The 20,799-nt window shown below is 43.9% G+C and overlaps 1 protein-coding gene across 3 annotated transcripts in view; it reads left to right on the top strand.

The window, feature by feature from the left end:
- Nucleotides 1-5,589: 5,589 nt before the first annotated feature.
- ercc6 (excision repair cross-complementation group 6) overlaps nt 5,590-20,799 on the top strand; it is a 49,282-nt gene continuing 34,072 nt past the window's right edge. The window contains exons 1-8 of one of the 3 annotated variants that reach the window (XM_046359104.1): nt 5,590-5,616; nt 6,580-6,797; nt 9,056-9,284; nt 9,463-9,583; nt 9,811-9,925; nt 14,282-14,451; nt 14,527-14,631; nt 14,921-15,363. In XM_046359104.1, the coding sequence (XP_046215060.1) occupies nt 6,590-6,797; nt 9,056-9,284; nt 9,463-9,583; nt 9,811-9,925; nt 14,282-14,451; nt 14,527-14,631; nt 14,921-15,363 (1,391 nt within the window). In that variant the 5' untranslated portion in view covers nt 5,590-5,616; nt 6,580-6,589. The other 2 variants (XM_046359102.1, XM_046359103.1) reach the window with 2 other exon arrangements.

Below are 20,799 nucleotides of genomic sequence, written 5' to 3'. Positions count from 1 at the left end.
TTATTAATATTACTATTTTATTTGTTATTAGGCTTTTACTCTTATGTTCTAAACTCAACAAAAAAAGAAACGTCCTCTCACTGTCAACTTCATTTATTTTCAGCAAACTTAACATGTGTAAATAGTTGTATGAAAATAACAAGATTCAACAACTGAGACATAAACTGAACAAGTTCCACAGACATGTGACAAACATAAATGGGAATAATGTGTTCCTGAACAAAGGGGGATCAAAATCAAAAGTAACAGTCAGTATCTGGTGTGGCCACCAGCTGCATTAAGTACTGCAGTGCATCTCCTCCTCATGGACAGCACCAGATTTGCCAGTTCTTGCTGTGAGATGTTACCCCACTCTTCCACCAAGGCACCTGCAAGTTCCCGGACATTTCTGAGGAGAATGGCCCTAGCCCTCACCCTCAAATCCAATAGGTTCCAGACGTGCTCAATGGGATTGAGATCCGGGCTCTTCGCTGGCCATGGCAGAACACTGACATCCCTGTCTTGCAGGAAATCACACTCAGAACGAGCAGTATGGAGGGTGGCATTGTCATGCTGGAAGGTCATGTCAGGATGAGCCTGTAGGAAGGGTACCACATGAGGGAGGATGATGTCTTCCCTGTTACGCACAGCGTTGAGATTGCCCGCAAAGACATAAAGCTAAGTCCGATGATGTTGTGACACACTGCCCCAGACCATGACGGACTCTCCACCTCCAAATCGTTCCCGATCCAGAGAACAGGCCTCGGTGTAACGCTCATTCCTTTGACGATAAACTCGAATCCGACCATCACCACTGGTGAGACAAAACCGCGTGAATGTGCCTTAGGCATGCGTCAGTGAAGAGCACTTTTTGCCAGGCCTGTCTGGTCCAGCGACAGTGGGTTTGTGCCCATAGGCGACGTTGTTGTCGTCAGTGAAGAGCACATTTTGACAAGCCTGTCTGGTCCAGTGACCTTGGGTTTGTGCCCATAGGCGACGTTGTTGCCGGTGATGTCTGGTGAGGACCTGCCTTACAACAGGACTTCAAGCCCTCAGTCCAGCCTCTCTCAGCCTATTGCGGACAGTCTGACTACTGATGGAGGGATTGTGCATTCCTGGTGTAACTCGGGCAGTTGTTGTTGCCATCCTGTACCTGTCCCGCAGGTGTGATGTTTAGATGTACCGATCCTGTGCAGGTGTTGCTACACGTGGTCTGCCACTGCTAGGACGATCAGCTGTCAGTCCTCTCTCCCTGTAGCGCTGTCTTAGGCATCTCACAGTACAGACATTGCAATGTAATGCCCTGGCCACGTCTGCAGTCCTCATGCCTCATTGCAGCATGCCTAAGGCATATTCACGCAGATAAGCAGGGAGCCTGGGCATCTTTCTTTTGGTGTTTTGGTGTTAAGCAGCAGGTCAAGTAAATTTGACAAATGTTCTGAATGGACAACAGTAATATAAAAAACTGGAACAAAGAGGATAATTGTCTGAAATTGGAGTGGACGATGCGTGCTCAAATGATAACGAATCACTTCTTTTTGGGAAGCGGTTGTTGAGTAAGGATGCAGATGTGGGAAACCAGTTTGAGGTGTTGAAAATAAAGTTTTCGCTTGGAAAAACGGGAGTCTGTCAGAGTGACCAGGAGTGTTCTTATTTTGATTCATTGTATTGCTGACGAGCAGAGGCAGATTGCAGTTGGCCTCAAAAGAAATCCGGACAATAGAATGTTGTATTTCGAACTTTGGAGTAGAGCACCCGCCAAAGGAGTCATCTCAGGAGTGAAGACGGATGTTTTGTCATGTATTGTCATGTTATGTCTTGTTCCTGTTCTTTCTCTTCACTTCGTTTCCCCCTGCTGGTCGTATTAGGTTACCTTCTCTTCCTTTCCTTCCCCCAGCTGTTCCTCATCTCCTCTAACTACCTCGTTTACTCTCTCCCACCTGTTCCCTTTTTTCCCTCTGATTAGGTCTCTATTTCTCTCTCTGTTTCTGCTTCTGTCTTTGTCAGATTCACGTTTGCTTCACCCTTGTCCCGTCCTGTCGTAATCTGCCTCTTCATCAGATGCTACGTGTGATCAGGTACCTCTGTCCTCTACAACCCGCGCTTACCCGGAGAGACCAGCAGTCTGTTGCCGCTAACCCTGCTATTCTCCTCTGCCGCTAGAAGGGGACTCTTATGTAAAGATCAGAGGACACCCCTTAAGACAGCTTCTCGCAAGTTGACCCCGAGGTTCATTGGTCCGTTCCGTATTTCTCAGGTCATTAATCCTGTCGCAGTGCGACTTCTTCTTCCGCGACATCTTCGTTGCGTCCACCCGGTCTTCCATGTCTCCTGTGTTAAGCCCTTTCTTCGCGCCCCCGTTCGTCTTCCCCCCCCCCCCCATCCTTGTCGAGGGCGCACCTATCTACAGGGTCCGTAAGATTTTGGACATGCGTCCTCGGGGCCGTGGTCATCAGTACCTAGTGGATTGGGAGGGGTACGGTCCTGAGGAAAGGAGTTGGGTTCCATCTCGGGACGTGCTGGACCGTTCGCTGATCGATGATTCCCTCCGTTGCCGCCAGGTTTCCTCCTCGAGTGCGCCAGGAGGCGCTCGGTGAGTGGGGGGGTACTGTCATGTATTGTCATGTTATGTCTTGTTCCTGTTCTTTCTCTTCACTTCGTTTTCCCCTGCTGGTCGTATTAGGTTACCTTCTCTTCCTCTCCTTCCCCCAGCTGTTCCTCATCTCCTCTAACTACCTCGTTTACTCTCTCCCACCTGTTCCCTTTTTTCCCTCTGATTAGGTCTCTATTTCTCTCTCTGTTTCTGCTTCTGTCTTTGTCAGATTCACGTTTGCTTCATCCTTGTCCCGTCCTGTCGTCATCTGCCTCTTCATCAGATGCTACGTGTGATCAGGTACCTCTGTCCTCTACAACCCGCGCCTACCCGGAGAGACCAGCAGTCTGTTGCCGCTAACCCTGCTATTCTCCTCTGCCGCTAGAAGGGGACTCTCCTGTAAAGATCAGAGGACTTTATGATTTATTTGTCGCCCTCTCTGCGGGTTGTCTATTTTGTCAATCGATACATCTCAAGAGGATATATGTCTTCCCTGTGTTTGGACATTAAAAGACTCTGTTTCTGTTAAACCGTTTTTGGGTCCTCACTCACCTGCATAACATGTTTAGGTTGAATACCTGAAGATAATTCCTGGTGTGGTTGGTGCCCGGCGTCTGACCCGCAGGCTGAATGGAGAAAAAGAAGAAGGTCTGTCGGTCCTGTCGTTTTATTGATTAAGTGCAATTACCTAAGTACGTGAACCTTGGTTATGAAAGATTTTCCGTAAGAGCTTGCGTCCCCAAACTACCGCTGTGTAAAAAAATTGTAAAGGATTTGGCCGTGTATCAAAGTGTGTTCGGACGAACAGAGTATACTGAAGAATGGCGTGTAGAAGAACTAGCGGTGTTGCAGTTCTGGTGGGGATCGTGATCCTGGGTTCCTGGAGGGCCCTGTAAGGGCGAAGGAAATTGTGGTGGCAAAAGTCCGAGCGGTCAATCGAACTATAGCAAAAGTTTGCTGCCAGACAAAATATACCCTATGTGTTAAAAAAAAATTGTGGAATCCTTTTGCAGATGTGAAGCGGAACTGAGGACGGGACGGAAGATGGCGGAAACGGAGGTTTTGTTTGCAACTGATAGTGAGTCAAGTGAAGCTAATAGTAAATAAAGTGAGAATGAGTGGGTTACATTGGCGATGAAAAATGAAAACAAGAGAAGTTAAGAAAGCTATGTTGGAAAATAGGAAACCACTAGACTCGTTTTTGGTCGGAGTCAGGGTTCTGGATCAATGCTACTTGGAAAATCTGGAACGTGTTGGAGGAAAGTGTGGATTTGGTAAGTCTAACAAGAACAGGTCTTATTTTTTGCGTGAATGTTTTGGAACAGAAGAAGGGTGTTTTAAAGACTGAAAAAGACATTGGAGTGGAATGTTGCCTGCATGGATTTTTGTAGCAGAGTGCCTATCAAGGGGGTTATTTCTGGGGTGGCGCAACAAACAAAGGTAGAGGATGTAACTGAAGACATCGATGGAGTGGTTGGTGCACGTCGATTGACCTGTAATGGAGGATGGAGAAAAGAAGTTCACTTCATCCATCCTACTGTTCTTTGATGAAGAGTCTCTCCTTTCTCAAATCAAGTTAGGATTCATGAGATACCCTGTAAGAGCTTTTGTGCACAAGCCCCTTCAGTGTCATAAATGTAAAAGAGTTGGTCATGTGTCAAGTGTGTGCAGAAGGGAAGAATATCGTATGCCAGTTGAAGGGAATTGCTGCAACTGTGGATGTGAGCAAGCGCCTGAATTCTTGGCCATTTAGGGTGAAGGAGAATGAGCTGGCAAGGGTAAGGAGTGTCCAGCGTGTGTCCAATTTGGAGGCGGTGAGAAAATTGGAAGTTCTGAGTGGCAGGGAAGAAACAATAGTAGTTGAGCCACCACGACCAATGAAGGTTCTAAATGTGCGTTCTCTAATTCTCTCCTTCTCTCTTTCTTTCTCTCTCTCGGAGGACCTGAGCCCTAGGACCATGCCCCAGGACTACCTGACATGATGACTCCTTGCTGTCCCCAGTCCACCTGGCCGTGCTGCTGCTCCAGTTTCAACTGTTCTGCCTTATTATTATTCGACCATGCTGGTCATCTATGAACATTTGAACATCTTGGCCATGTTCTGTTATAATCTCCACCCGGCACAGCCAGAAGAGGACTAGCCACCCCACATATGCTCTCTCTAATTCTCTCTTTCTTTCTCTCTCTCGGAGGACCTGAGCCCTAGGACCATGCCCCAGGACTACCTGACATGATGACTCCTTGCTGTCCCCAGTCCACCTGACCGTGCTGCTGCTCCAGTTTCAAATGTTCTGCCTTATTATTATTCGACCATGCTGGTCATTTATGAACATTTGAACATCTTGGCCATGTTCTGTTATAATCTCCACCCGGCACAGCCAGAAGAGGACTGGCCACCCCACATAGCCTGGTTCTTCTCTAGGTTTCTTCCTAGGTTTTGGCCTTTCTAGGGAGTTTTTCCTAGCCACCGTTCTTCTACACCTGCATTGCTTGCTGTTTGGGGTTTTAGGCTGGGTTTCTGTACAGCACTTTGAGATATCAGCTGATGTACGAAGGGCTATATAAATACATTTGATTTGATTTGAAGGTTTCTCATCAACCGAGGGACAGTGAAATGCTACCTGTTAAAAAGGTGGACATTGTATTGTTTATTGCAATGGTCATAAACTGTACAGCACAAGTGGAGAAGAAGTCTAAGAAAATTGGAGTCACTGTGAATGCTGCTGAACGTTTTTTGGGTCTTCATGATTTCACTGCTGCGGTGTTGCAAGAAATCCTCTCTGTGAATGCACCATCATCACAGGCCCCTGAGCCTGTTTAGAGATGTATTTTGGAGTGGAATGTTATTGAAGAAGTGTGATTAGTTTTCTTAGTTGATGTGCTTTATTTTGTATGATGTCCTTTACCCTTTTCCCGAAACGTTTTTTTTTGTTTCTTATACAATACAGCGTCCAGCTGGTGGCGGTAGTGCACAATTACAATTGGATGCCAACCGTCGTTAAACACCTATCGAAGAAGAAGAAACGCTGTTTCCACGCCGCATAGTAGGTGGTGGGATGTGTAATCGCCAATATACCATAGAAAATAAGTGTAGGTGGTGGTAATGCCACATTTATTGGATACCAACCGCCGTTAAACTTCATCGAAGAAGAAAAAAAAAGATCTTCTTAAAATTTCATTTTAAACCTATCTACACGGTTAACCTTATACCTAACCCTAAATTAAGACTAAAAAGCACATTTTTGTTTTCATACCTTTGTATAAAAAAGTATACGATATAGCTCATTTGACTTTGTGGCTGTGCTATCTAGTGGAAAGCATCACAATAGGAGTAACCAGGTAGCTATGTTATGTAACTTGGCGATTTGTAAGTATCATAGCTAGGCTAAAGACATTAACATTACTTTTTTGTATCTCGATGTAATTGTAATGTAAGTGGTGAAATGGGCGAACTTTGAGACGTTATATCAGCCTCGTTTCATTGATCGAGACTAGACTCTTTTCTGTCAACAATGCATTTGCTCTCGACAACGTTCCTTACACAACTATCTAGCTAATTAGCTAGCTACTAGCTCGGGAATGTAACTAGTTAGTAAGGTTGCAACTTGTAGTTTCTAAATAAAACCAGAGTGAACTGCTAACGTTATTGATACTAGCTAGCAAACGTTACATAGCTAACTAACGTTAGCCAACTCTGCTAACGTTCAAATGATGAGTTTGTAATCTAGCTAACGTTAGCTATTGGACCTAATCTAGTAGAATAACTATAGCAGCTCGAGAGAGCTAAATTGATCATTTTCAAATCAAGTCATGACATATTCTATTTAGTTATCTAGCTGCTGGTAAGTGTGTAGTTTAGAGCTGAAATAGTCTCTGAACTGGATAGCCATTGCTCCAGATCAAAGAGCTATGTGTAATTTTGCTGTTTGCTGTTGACATCTCTTTCCCCTTGTGTATCTGTATTTGCACTGCAGTTGAATCAGATGGTTTTATCTTTCTGTCTCAAGATGCAACAGGATGCCAGTAGAAGATACTGAGAACCAGGTTCCTCTTATCCTCTCCAACCCGGCTAGTGCTGCTCTCACCCCGGGAGGAATGGAGGAGGATGGGGCCAACAGGGGAACCGCTGGATGCTCAATCTCCATCACAGGGACCAGCCAGGGGGACACTGAGCAGCCTGCAATGGCCTGCCCAGATAGCACTGGATCTGGGGAGGGCAGCAGTGGTAAGAAGATGGATAGTCTTTGTTCACAAACTCAAATCAAATGTTCCAGTGAAGCGCTTACTTACAAGCCCTTAACCAACAATGCCGTTTTAAGAAAAATAAATGTTAAGTAAAAAAAAAAAAAAAAGATAAGTGAAAAATAAATAAAGAACAGCAGTAAAATACCAGTAGCGAGGTTATATACAAGGGGTACCGGTACAGAGTCAATGTGCGGAGGCACAGGTTAGTTGAGTTAATATGTACATGTAGGGAGAGTTAAAGTGACTGCATAGATAATAACAGAGAGTAGTAGCGTAAAAGGGGGGTACAAATAGTCTGGGTAGCCATTTGATCAGCTGTTTTAGAGTCTTATGGCTTGAAGGGATAAGCTGTTAAGAAGCCTTTTGGACCTAGACTTGGCGCTCCAGTACCGCTTGCCGTGTGGTAGCAGAGAGAACAGTCTATGACTAGGGTGGCTGGAGTCTTTGACAATTGTAGAGCCTTCCTCTGACACCTGTCCTGTATAGAGGTCCTGGATGGCAGGAAGCTTTTCCCCAGTGATGCACTACCCTCTAGTGCCTTGTGGTCGGAGGCAGAGCAGTTGCCACACCAGGCAGTGATGCAACCAGTCAGGATGCTCTTGATGGTGCAGCTATATAACATTTTGAGGATCTGTGGACCCATGCCAAATCTTTTCAGTCTCCTGAGGGGGAATGGGCATTATCGTGCCCTCTTCATGACTGTCTTGGTGTGTTTGGACCGTGTGTTTGGACCATGAGTTTGTTGGAGATGTGGACACCAATGAACTTGAAGCTCTCAACCTGCTTCACTATAGCCCCGTCGACTAGAATGGGGGCGTACTTGGTCTTCCTTTTCCTGTAGTCCACAATCATCTCTTTTGTCTTGATCACATTGAGGGAGAGGTTGTTATCCTGGCTCCACACGACCATGTCTCGGACCTCCTCCCTATATGTTGTCTCATCGTTGTCTGTGATCAGGCCTACAACTGTTGTGTCATCGGCAAACTTAATGATGGTGTTGGAGTCGTACCTGGCCATGCAGTCATGAGTGAACAGGGAGTACATGAGGGGACTGAGCATGCACCCCTGAGGGGCCACTGTGCTGAGGATCAGTGTGGCAGATGTGTTGTAACCTACCCTTTCCACCTGGGGCTGCCCATCAGGAAGTCCAGGATCCAGTTGCAGAGGGAGGTGTTTAAGTCCCAGGGTCCTTAACTTAATGAGTTTTGAGGGCACTATGGTGTTGAATGTTGAGCTGCAGTCAATGAATAGCATTCTATAATAATAAATATAATAATATATGCCATTTAGCAGACAGTCATGTGTGCATACATTCTACGTATGGGTGGTCCCGGGGATCGAACCCACTACCCTGGCGTTACAAGCACCATGCTCTACCAACTGAGCTACAGAAGGACCATTCTCACATAGGTGTTCCTTTTTTCCAGGTGGGAAAGTGCAGTGTGCAGTGCAATGGAGATTGCATCCTCTGTGGATCTGTTGGGGTGGTATGCAAATGTCAGTTTGACAAGGTCAGTGAAGACACTTGCCAGTTGGTCAGCGCATGCTCGGAGTACACGTCCTGGTAATCCGTCTGGCCTTGTGAATGTTGACCTGTTTAAAGGTCTTACTCACGTCGGCTACGGAGAGCATGATCAAACAGACTTCCGGAACAGCTGATGCTCTAATGCATGCTTCAGTGTTGCTTTTCTCGAAGCGAGCATAGAAGTAATTTAGCTCGTCTGGTAGGCTTGTGTCACTGGGCAGCTCGCCGCTGTGCTTCCCTGGTAGAGACAGATTACACACTCGTCTGTCGGATCCTTATAAGGCACCCCGACCTACGTCCCCGATATCTGTCTCTTTCTCATGCGAATTAAGGGGATTTGGGCCTTGTCGGGAGTCTGAAGTAAATCCTTCACGTCCGACTCGCTAGAACGATGTGAGTAATCGTTGTCCTGACCTCTAGAAGCTATTTTCGGTTATTAGAGAAGGTGGCAGAAACGTGTACAAACAAGTTATAAATAACAATTGGTCTGTAGCTCAGTTGGTAGAGCATGGCGCTTGTAATGCCAGGGTAGTGGGTTCGATCCCCGGGACCACCCATACGTAGAATGTATGCACACATGACTGTAAGTCGCTTTGGATAAAAGCGTCTGCTAAATGGCATATAAACCTGTGGAGACCTATGGTGCCATTATATCATTACTCCTCTGTTGTTCTTAGTGACAGTGACTGTGTGTGTCTGTACTCTGTTCTTAGCCATTAAGAAGTCTGGAGCCCTGCTACACATTGACCGTCAGCTTATCCAGGCTGTGAGTGCCAGCTCCGGGGCTGCAGAGCTACAGGGTCTGGGTGTCGCCGTGTACGACCAGGATGTGTTGGAGCAGGGGGTCTTGCAGCAGGTGGACCAGGCCATACACGAAGCCAGCCAGGCTGCAGCCAAGGCCGAGGCAGAGAAGGAGTACCAGTCTGTACTAGACGATGTCAGGTATGGCCTTTGGCTAGGCTGGGTGATGGTTAATCTAGCTAACTCTAAGGGTTAGAACTAGGTTGGTAGAGCAGTAGAGTACAGAAGAGGTGCTGGGGTATAATTGTAGTTGGAGCAGGTATCGGTCAGGCTGCACATGTGTCAGTTCTGTACTAATGTATGTGTGTGTGTGTTCCAGGTCATGTATGGCAGCTCTGAAGCATATTAATAAGATCATAGAGCAGCTGACTCCCTATGCTACTTCCAGTAAAGACATTAACAGGAAGATGGAGTCTGTCAGACGGCAGAAAGAGAACAAGGTGAGGAAAACTGCTGTAAGGAATGCGGCTGTGCTATGTAAGCCGTGATCCACTGTTCTTCAATGGATTAGCTCTTGTTAAGTTTACTAGTGTCCACTTGTTGCAGATCCTCTTGTGGGCAGCACATTCTGTCTCCTGATTTGATGCTCCTCCTGTCCTTTATAAGTGATGATGGGGCTGGTTATGATGATGATGATGATATTCAAGATGAAGATGTCTCTCTGCAGGAGAAGCAATTGAAGAAGATCAGAGCAAAGCAGAGGAGACTACAGGCCATCCTGGGTGGAGAAGACACACTGAAGATAGAGGCTGAGCTACTGCTGGAGGACGATGTGGACGAAGGTGAGTTACTTCTCACTAGAGGGATCTTGGTTGCCTTGTCCCATTCTTTGCACATTTGCTGTACTCTATGGTCTCTAAATTATTTTAAGAATGTGAAATGTTAGAATAATAGTAGAGAGAATGATTTATTTCAGCTTTTATTTCTTTCATCACATTCCCAGTGGGTCAGGAGTCTACATGCACTCAATTAGTATTTGGTAGCATTGCCTTTAAATTATTTATCTTGGGTCAAACGTTTCGGGTAGACTTCTACAAGCTTCCCACAATAAGTTTGGTGAATTTTGGCCCATTCCTCCTGACAGAGCTGGTGTAACTGAGTCAGGTTTGTAAGGCCTCCTTTCTCTCACTCACTTTTTTAGCTCTGCCCACACATTTTCTATAGGTTTGAGGTTAGGGCTTTGTGATGCCCACTCCAGTAGCTTGACTTTGTTGTCCTTAAGCCATTTTGCCACAACTTTGGAAGTATGCTTGGTGTCATTGTCCATTTGGAAGACCCATTTGCAGCCAAGCTTTAACTTCCTGACTGATATCTTGAGATGTTGCTTCAATATATCCACATCATTTTCCTCCCATATGATGCCATCTATTTTGTGAATTGCACCAGGCCCTCCTGCAGCAAAGCACCCCCATAACATGATGCTGCCACCCCCGTGCTTCACGGTTGGGATGGTGTCCTTCGGCTTGCAAGCCTCCCCCTTTTTCCTCCAAACATAACAATGGTCATTATGGTCAAACAGTTATAGTTTTGTTTCATCAGACCAGAGGACATTCCTCCAAAAAGTACCATCTTTGTCCCCATGTGCATTTGCAAACCGTAGTCTGGCTTTTTATGGCGGTTTTGGGCTTCTTCCTTGCTGAGCGGCCTTTCAGGTTATGTCGATATAAGACTCGTTTTACTGTGGATATAGATACTTTTGTACTTGTTTCCTCCAGCATCTTCACAAGGTCCTTTGCTGTTGTTCTGGGATTGATTTGCACTTTTCGCACCAAAGTACGTTCACCACTAGGAGACAGTCTCCTTCCTGAGCGGTATGACTGCTGCGTGGTCCCATGGTGTTTATACTTGCGTCCTATTGTTTGTACAGATGAAGGTGGTACCTTCAGGCATTTGGAAATTGCTCCCAAGGATGAACCAGACTTGAGGAGCTACATTTTTATTTTCTGAGGTCTTGGCTGATTTCTTTTGATTTTCCCATGATGTCGAGCAACGAGGCACTGAGTTGGAAGGTAGGATGTATTTCAAGGTCTATCAGAAGCGTCTAAGGCTATGACACAATTTTCTGGATTTTTACAAGCTGTTTAAAGGCACAGTCAATTTAGTGTATGTAAACTTCTGACTCACTAACAGACTTGCCAAAACTATAGTTTGTTAACAAGAAATGTGTGGAGTGGTTGAAAAACAAGTTTTAATGACTCCATCCTAAGTGTATGTAAACTTCCAACTTCAACTGTATATGTATATATATTATTACCACAAGTTTGGACACCTACTCATTCATGGGTTTAGACATCAAGACTATGAAATAACACATATGGAATCATGTAACCAAAAAGTGTTCAATAAATCAAAACATATTTTATATTTGAGATTCTTCAAATTAGCAACCCTTTGCCTTGATAACACACTCTTGGTATTTGAACACTCTTGGCATTCTCTCAACCATTCTCTCAACAAGCTTCAGCTGGAATTATTTTCCAACAGTCTTGAAGGAGTTCCCACATATGCTGAGCACTTGTTGGTTGCTTTTCCGTCACTCTGCGGTCCAACTCATCCCAAACCATCTCAATTGGGTTGAGGGCGGGTGATTGTGGAGGCCAGGTCATCTGATGCAGCACTCCATCACTCTCCTTCTTGGTCAAATAGCCCTTACAAAGCCTGGAGGTGTGTTGGGTCATTGTCCTGTTGAAAAACAAATGATAGTCCCACTAAGCGCAAACCAGATGGGATGGCGTATCACTGCAGAATGCTGTGGTATCCATGCTGGTTAAGTGTACCTTGAATTCTAAATAAATCAGACAGTGTCACCAGCAAAGCACCCCCACACCATCACACCTCCTCCTCCATGCTTCACCGTTGGAACCACATGTGGAGGTCATGCATTCACCAACTCTGCGTCTCACAAAGACATGACGGTTGGAACCAAAAATCGCAAATTTGGACTACAGATGAAAGGACACATTTCCACCGGTCTAATGTCCATTGCTTGTGTTTCTTGGCCCAAGCAAGTGTCTTCTTCTTATTAGTGTCCTTTAGTAGTGGTTTCTTTGCAGCAATTTGACAATGAATCGAGTGGCGCAGTGTTCTAAGACACTGCTTCAGTGCAAGACGCGTCACTGCAGGACCTGGTTTGAATCCAGGCTGCGTCACATCCGGCCGTGATTGGGAGTCCCATAGGGTGGTGCACAATTGGTCCGTCATCGTTCGGCTTTCACCAGGGTAGGCCGCCATTGTAAATATGAATTTGTGCTAAGCTGACTTGCCTAGTTAAATGAAATAAATACATTTATGGCCTGATTCACGCAATCTCCTCTGAACAGTTGCTGTTGAGATGTTTGTTACTTGAACTCTGTGAAGCATTTTTTGGGGCTGCAATTTCTGAGGCTGGTAACTATTGAACTTATCCTCTGCAGCAGAGGTAACTCTGGGTCTTCCTTTCCTGTGGCGGTCCTCATGAGAGCCAGTTTTATCATAACGCTTGATGATGGTTTTTGCGACTGCATTTGAAGAAATGTTCTAAGTTATTGAAATTTTCTGGATTTACTGACCTTCATGTCTTAAAGTAATGATGGACTGTCGTTTCTCTTTGCTTATTTGAGCTGTTCTTGCCATAATGCCAAGAATGTGCAAAGCTGTCATCAAGGCAAAGGGTGGCTACTTTAAAGAATCTCATGTAAAATACATTTGGATTTGTTTACCACTTTTTGGTTACTACATGATTCCATGTGTTATTTCATTATTTCCCACAATTTAGAAAAAATACGAATAAAGAAAAACCCTTGAATGTGTAGGTGTGTCCAAACTTTTTACTGCTACTCTATATATGGTGCATTTGGAAAGTTTTCAGACCGCTTCACTTTTCTCACATTTTATTATGTTATAGCCTTGTTCTAAAATGTATAAAATTAAGCCATAAAGTCGAAGGAATTGTCCGTTGAGCTCCGAGACAGGATTATGTCGAGGCACAGATCTGGGAAAATGTCAGCAGCATTTGAAGGTCCCCAAGAACACAGTGGCCATCATCATTCTTAAATGGAAGAAGTTTGGAACCAAGACTCTTCCTAGTGCTGGCCGCCCGGCCAAACTGAGCAATTGGGGGAGAAGGGCCTTGGTCAGGGAGGTGACCAAGAACCCGTTGGTCACTCTGACAGAGCTCCAGAGTTCCTCTGTAGAGATGGGAGAACCTTCCAGAAGGAAAACCATCTCTGCAGCACTCCACCATTCAGGCCTTTATGGTTGAGTGGCCAGACGAAAGCCAGTTCTCAGTAAAAGGCATATTACAGCCCACTTGGAGTTTGCCAAAAGACACCTAAAGAACTCTCAGCCATGAGAAACATGGGACTGGGAGACTAGTCGGGATCGAGGGACAGTTTAGCAGAGTAAAGTACAAGGAGATCCTTGATGAAAACCTGCTCCAGAGAGTTCAGGACCTCAGACTGGGGCAACGGTTCACCTTCAGACATGACAATGACTCTAAACACACAACCAAGACAAAGCAGGATGGCTGATAGTCCTTGAGTGGTCCAGCCAGAGTCCAGACTTGAACCCGATCAAACATCTCTGGAGAGACCTGAAAATCCCTGTGCAGTGACGCTCCCCATCCAACCTGACAGAGCTTAAGAGGATCTGCAGAGAAGAATGGGAGAAAGACCAAATTACACAGTGCATTCAGAAAGTATTCAAACCCTGTGACTTTTTTTCACATTTTGTTTCGTTACAGCTTTATTCTAAAATGGATTAAATTGTTATTTTCCCTCCCTGTGTAATGATCATGCTGTTTTAATCAGCTTGTTGATATGCCACACCTTTTAGGTGGATGGATTATCTTGGCAATGGAGAAATGCTCACTAACAGGGATATAAACAAATTTATGCACAACATTTGAGAGAAATAAGCTTTTTGTGCGTATGGAACATTTCTGGGATTTTTTAAAATTTCATCTCATGAAACATGGGACCATTTATATTTTTGTTCAGTGTATATATAATGGTGTGTACGGACAGTATATGAATAGAACGTGTGTGTACAGCAGTAGTTACAATAGGACGAATCATGATTACAATACAGTATATACATATAATATGTTAAATGTTAAAACAACAGTATGTTAAAACATTGAACCTGTTTTGTTCTAACAGAGCCCGGCCCATCTACTCTGGGCAGTATGCTGATGCCGGAACAGGAGACTGAGTGGGAGGAGCTAATCCGGACGGGTCACATGACACCGTTTGGAACGAGGGTCCCTCAGAAGGAGGAGAAGAAGGAACCACGCAAGTTCATGCTGTCTGAAAACTCTGGCTTCGACGCTGTAGGTGGATCATTTTTTTCATTGATTGGTTGATCGGTTGATAGGTTGATTGATTGTTTTATTGTTATTGTTCAGTACCTGGCGGACCAAGCTAAGATGGCAGTGGACAGGAAGAGACCTGCACCCCTAAAGCAGAAGAAGACTGCTGTGGGCAAGGAAGGGAAAAAGACCAACGAAGCGGTGTGTGTGTGTGTGTGTGTGTGTGTGTGTGTGTGTGTGTGTGTGTGTGTGTGTGTGTGTGTGTGTGTGTGTGTGTGTGTGTGTGTGTGTGTGTGTGTGTGTGTGTGTGTGTGTGTGTGTGTGTGTGTGTGTGTGTGTGTGTGTGTGTGTGTGTGTGTGTGTGTGGAGATTTAGGTACCATTAATTCCTGAATCTGTGACTCTATGGATACTTATGGTGAAAAGCATTATATCTTAATGCATTTCATCATTATTATTATGACTATGCTTATCATTCATACCATTACTAGGCTCTCCCCTCCTACTCTGTGGATAAGAATCTCCAGAAGCGAATGCGTAAGCTGCAGAGGACCGCTCTGAAGGCCCACTCTAAGGCCCCGGCTAAGAGGGTCACGCTGATCCCCAAGCCCAGGACGAAGCTTCAAGCTGGGGGAGATGAGATGGACAGCGAGGGGTCTGAGTACCTCCCCAGTGATGAACTGATGGACCCTGAGAGAGAAGAGAGGGAGGACCGAGATGAGGGCTGGGGAGAGGAGGATGAGGTTGACTACTATGAGTTAAAGCCCTACAGGAAGAAGAGTGGAGAAAAGGGGGGGAAGAAGGGGAGAAGGAGAGAGCGTGACGAGGAGTATTACCCCGACAGCTCAGAGGAAGACAAGGGTTCAGGGAAAAAGGGAAAAGAGAAGATGAAGAAAGACGATGGAGATGTGGAATTCTACAAACAGAGGATACGGTAAAACAAAAACATGCCTTTACAGAGTATATGATAAACACACACCTTCTACCTGTAAATTTACCTCATCAGCATCCAGGCTGCCAACCTCAACTTTAGAACATTCCTATGAAAACGCATTCAAACATAGATGAGCAGGGCAGGGCAGTTTGTCCCATCTAAGTAACATAGGTAGTAGTGGAAAAACTGATGTTAAAGGTGTAGCCTAACCACTCGTAGGTTAGTCCTTACCTCTTAATTCCCCCCCGTAAATTAAATCCATTTAATTGAGTTTCAAAGGAAATTCAAATTACAGGACTAACCTACCAGTGACTAGCTACACCTTTAACTAGATATCTAGTCATGAACGGTGTGGAACGATTATATCGGATATCGAGTTATTTGGAGTAGCATGTTGTAGAAAAGTTCTCCCCAAATATCCCACAATCCTACTGCACACATTTAATATTAAGACGCTGCTAACAAGATGACATATTTATAGACACTAACTAAATAGTGTTGGCATGTGTCCTTTCTCTGCACTACAAGCTACACAGCTGGAATGATAATTCAACATCACTGCTCTGGGTACTGATGGTAGGGGGGGTCATTCCCTGTCATTTCAGCAAGCCATGACACCCAACCTCTCAGATTGTTCTGAAATAGTTTCTGTAGTTATAAACAAATAAGATTAGCATTCCTGAAAATATTATTTTGTTGAAATGTAATTTGATCTCTATGAAGTAAATGTATTATACCCAAATTGTCCATTTTAACTTAGAAGATTCATATAATCTTCAATAAATGGTACTGAACATTCGATTTGGACCATAATTCTTCATAACAATGAGTAAGCAAGGTTCTGAGCTAACTTTTTCCAACTGGTGGCACTGGTGTTACCAACTTTTTCAGTTGGTGGCACCAGCACATGATTTGATAATGACTTGGCCTGTGTCCCATAATGTGCCTGCAATCCATACAGAACTGGGATAATTAAATTAGCATGCCCTTGTGTTCTTACATCGATGTGGATAGATTTACTGCAACGGCATAGAAAATAGTGTTAAAATAAAGTGCAACATTTCTTAATTTCAGATTTTTAAGTGCCATGTGTTCATTTCTGCGAAATACTCTAGAGGGCAGAATTGGGGGAAAAATGCTGGTTTTTGCTCAAGTGGTGTCTCTGTAGCACACTTGTGATGGAGTTTTCAAAACAAATGGCCACTCGATTGATTCAAATGATCATGATTCTGCCAGTAGGGCATAGGATACTTTTCTAGTTCTTCTGCTGATGTGTGTGCGTCTGGGAGCAATACTCTATCTATTCCACTATGTTCCTTTCGGCAGGGTTAATACTTGCCTGGCCCCCGAACAAAACTCTTTATCTTTACCCCTCTAACAATATCACGATAATTGTATCTTTCAGTTGCGGGCTGATCAAGTAGCCTATGCATGGTTCATACAGACATTGGCAAGTCAAATTCAAGGACTTTAAAGGACTTTTTCAAGCACTTCATTGTCATTTCCTATTGAATTGTTGTAATGGCCTATAATAGGCCCAAAATGTATATAAAATAACATGCATAATATTTTTAATAGGCCTACCCGCTGCATTGACATTCACACTATTTTTACGTTCTAAAATATGTTGAAATAATGCTGGCATTGTCTGACTAAATCGACTGCATTCTCCCGACACACACACTAATGAAGTCTGTCCATGTGGTAGCTAGTCAGTCTCGCCATTTGAGATGTTGAGGGAATACTGTATCATGTGTTAAAACGAAAAGCTATTAAAAACCTGATTCCCTTTGTAATGGAACACCAAGTTGAAGGCAACATTCGATGTTGTCTTGCTTATAATAACCGCATATGGTTTTTACCGCAACAGACTAGGGCAAACACCCTTCATTTGAGATGGCGGGAATCAAACGGAAGTGCCAATATCTCTCAGAAAATTTGATCAGAACAGAAATCGCAGAATAATTATATTGGAGCAGTAAAACTTCTAAATTGGATACCATAACTTAAATGACTTCAAGGACCAAAGAGCCTAGAGGCAATGTCGGATTTTCAAGATAGGCTATTCCATGATGACTGAATTGCGCATTGCAAATATTCTAACGAGACTGAACTTTTTAAATTCCTGATTTGCATACACATTCTCGCCTTGGCATTTACTGGTAGATATCAGAACTTGGAACATCTTTCCTACCCCTACCGCTCTCGGTCTTCGCTCCACGCAACAACCAACTGCCCGACAGAATATCTATAGGCTATATGAGTGCAGCGAGCGTGTGATAAGTACTCGATATAACAAACTTTCTAGGCACAAACTGTTCAGCATCGAGTCCTGACACACGCTGCCATAGGCATTCCTGTGCTGTTGTTGATTTTTGGTAAATTGCACATTACTGTTTAAATAAATCATGATGATTAAAAAAGCTAATTGTGAACCAAAAACTAACCAGATTATCAATGTTTGTCGCATTGCCAAGTCAAACTGGTCGCAGTATCGAAACCTGGTACAACATTAGAAATCCAATAAAATGGTCAAAAGCTATGCACAGGACCCCCCCCCCCCACACACACACACACCAATCCCACCCCAATAACAAAGTATACAGTATCAGTTTTCTATGTTTAACAAGTATACTGAACAAAAATATAAACGCAACATGCAACAATTTCAAAGATTTTACTGAGTTACAGTTCATATAAGGAAATTAGTCAATTGAAATAAATTTATTAGGCCCTAAACTATGGATTTCACATGACTGAGAATATAAATATGCATCTGTTGGTCACAGATACCTTTTTAAATAAAACAAATTAGGGACGATGATCAGAAAACACAGCAGATACTGACTGGACCACCATTTGCCTCATCCAGCGCAACACATCTCCTTCACATATAGTTCATCAGGCTGTTGATTGTGGCCTGTGGAATGGTGTCCCGCTTCTCTTCAATGGCTGTGCGATGTTTGTGGATATTGACAGGAACTGGAACACACTGTTGTACACGTCAATCCAGAGCATCCCAAACATGCTCAATGAGTGACATGTCTGGTGAGTATGCAGGCCATGGAAGAACTGGGACATTTTCACCTTCAGGAATTGTGTACAGATCCTTGTATATCTGTGCATTCAAATTGCCATCAATAAAAAGCAATTGTGTTTGTTCGTAGCTTATGCCTGCCCATACCATAACCCCACCGCCACCATGGGGCACTCTGTTCACAACATTGACATCCGCAAACCGCTCGCCCACACGATTCCATGCACTTGGTCTGTGGTTGTGTGGCCAGTTGGACGTACTGCCAAATTCTCTAAAACAACTTTGGGAGAGAAATGAATATTACGTTCTCTGGCAACAGCTCTGGAGGACATTCCTGTAGTCAGCATGCCAATTGCACGCGCCCTCAACTTTAGTCGTCTGCGGCGTTGTGTGACATAACTGCGCATTTTAAGGGTGGCCTTTTATTGTCACTAGCACAAGGTGCACCTGTGTAATGACCATGCTGTTTAATCAGCTTCTTGATATACCGCCGCAGTCGGGTGGATGGATTATCTCGGCAAAGGATAAATGCTCTTCAACAGGGTTTGTACACAAATTTGTGCTCAACATTTTTGAGCAATAATCTTTCTGTGCGTATTGAACATTGTTGGGATCTGTTATTTCAGCTCATGAAACATGGGACCAAAACTTTACGTGTCATTTGTGTTTTTGTTCAGTGTAGTTTAAAGATGTGGTTTGCAGTATTGCTTCTTCATCCCTTGTGATGTAATTTCCTGTGAATCTGGTTGTTATCCCCCCCCCCCCCCCCCATTTAGAGGGAATTAGCCATTGAAGTCACTTGCATTATTTACCATAATTTGGTGTTTAGTGTTTCCCACTAGATGCCGCTCTTCCTGCTGCTGCCAGCACACCCTTTTATCAATGTTTCTGGTCTCTTGTGTTTATTAAATGGATCGCAACATTTTCTTTGCAACTTTGGGTAGAAAACCAATAGCTTTTGCTCATGATGAAAATAAATTGTGTGGTCAAGCCAGTCCTCTATGAAAGCAATTCAGTTTGTCCTTTTCTGAGCAACCGAATGCTTCAACCCAACTCTCCTTAAATAGTCCAAATGGCAGTTCATATGAAGGCTTTTTCTACAAGCCCAAAACTGTGATGGCGAAATGGGCTCGTGTCTCTAAAATGTTGTGAGAGTCCTAATAAAAATAATCCAATTATAAACCATTGCATGGCAGTTGTATGTTTTTCAACACAATTATTAGAAAACATCTCTATATGTAGTGTGATTTAGTGACATTTCCCTTTACACCCAGCCAAATACAATTACCCTTGCAGAAAACTATGCAGTGTATACAGTGTTTGGGACTCTTTGAAGACCATTAGATAACATAACATTGAAACCATTAGAACTGCTGTTGGTCTAACTAATCCACACCTTTTTTTAAAGGGAATAAACCACACACAGAGGGGCCGTTTTCCTGGACACAAATTTAGCCTAAGAGAAGGACAAACTGAATTGCTTTCATAGAGGACTGGGTTGAATTGTGAGGATGACGGCACAATTTATTTTCACCATCAGCAAAATATATATATATATTTTTTTACTTAAAGTAGCTAAGAAAATGTTATATCCATTTAATAAACACAGCAAAATGGGTAAAAGTATCAGGAACAGCAGCATCTAGTGGGAGAAACTTTGTACTTTCACACTCATTTCTGGTAAATAATGGAAGCACTGTTTTCCATTCGTGCCGGCTGCGGCTAATCAACCGGTTACTTACTCGTTTTCAACCGGCTACTTTTTCCACTTAATATTAAACTAGGCTATTTAGAGAGAGCCCGGTGAGAGAGCCACTCATTTGGCTCCCTAATTTGCATAGGCTACTGTTAGGCCTACCTTTTTGCAATTATCTGCAGAAAAATTCTGAAAATATTCGATGACGACAGTGAATCATCACTGCAGCAATAAGTAGTGGAGAGACTCATTCAGATCCATGATAATTAGGGCCCTTACGGAATCCAGGCATTAAAAAGGAATAAAACAAACAAACAAACAACATTTTGGACCGTAGTTAGGGCTGGGCGGTAAAACCGGTATTGATGCACGGACAGGTTTGTGTTTTTTACTTGACCTCCTATACCGGTATTTGAATGTTTGGTTTGTTAAATGTGATAGGCAGTGTGTAACGTCCATTTTTTTTACAGTTTACTTCGCTACTTGGGTCATCTCTGTGCCGCTTTCCACTCAGACCTAGCCACGCCCCCTGTCACTCAAGGAGCGCATTTGATGTTCCTCAACCACAAGACTAGTGATGGGCATTCCGGCTCTGTTCAGTGAGCTGGCTCGTTCGGCTCAGCTCACCAAAAAGTGCAGTCTCTTTTGGCTCCCAAACGGCTCTTTAAAAAAATTATGTTTTGTATTTTTTCAAGTCAAACCG

This window comes from Oncorhynchus gorbuscha, linkage group LG08 (assembly GCF_021184085.1).
Source record: "Oncorhynchus gorbuscha isolate QuinsamMale2020 ecotype Even-year linkage group LG08, OgorEven_v1.0, whole genome shotgun sequence".
Taxonomy (NCBI): domain Eukaryota; kingdom Metazoa; phylum Chordata; class Actinopteri; order Salmoniformes; family Salmonidae; genus Oncorhynchus; species Oncorhynchus gorbuscha.
This window is presented reverse-complemented; position numbering and strand designations above follow the sequence as displayed.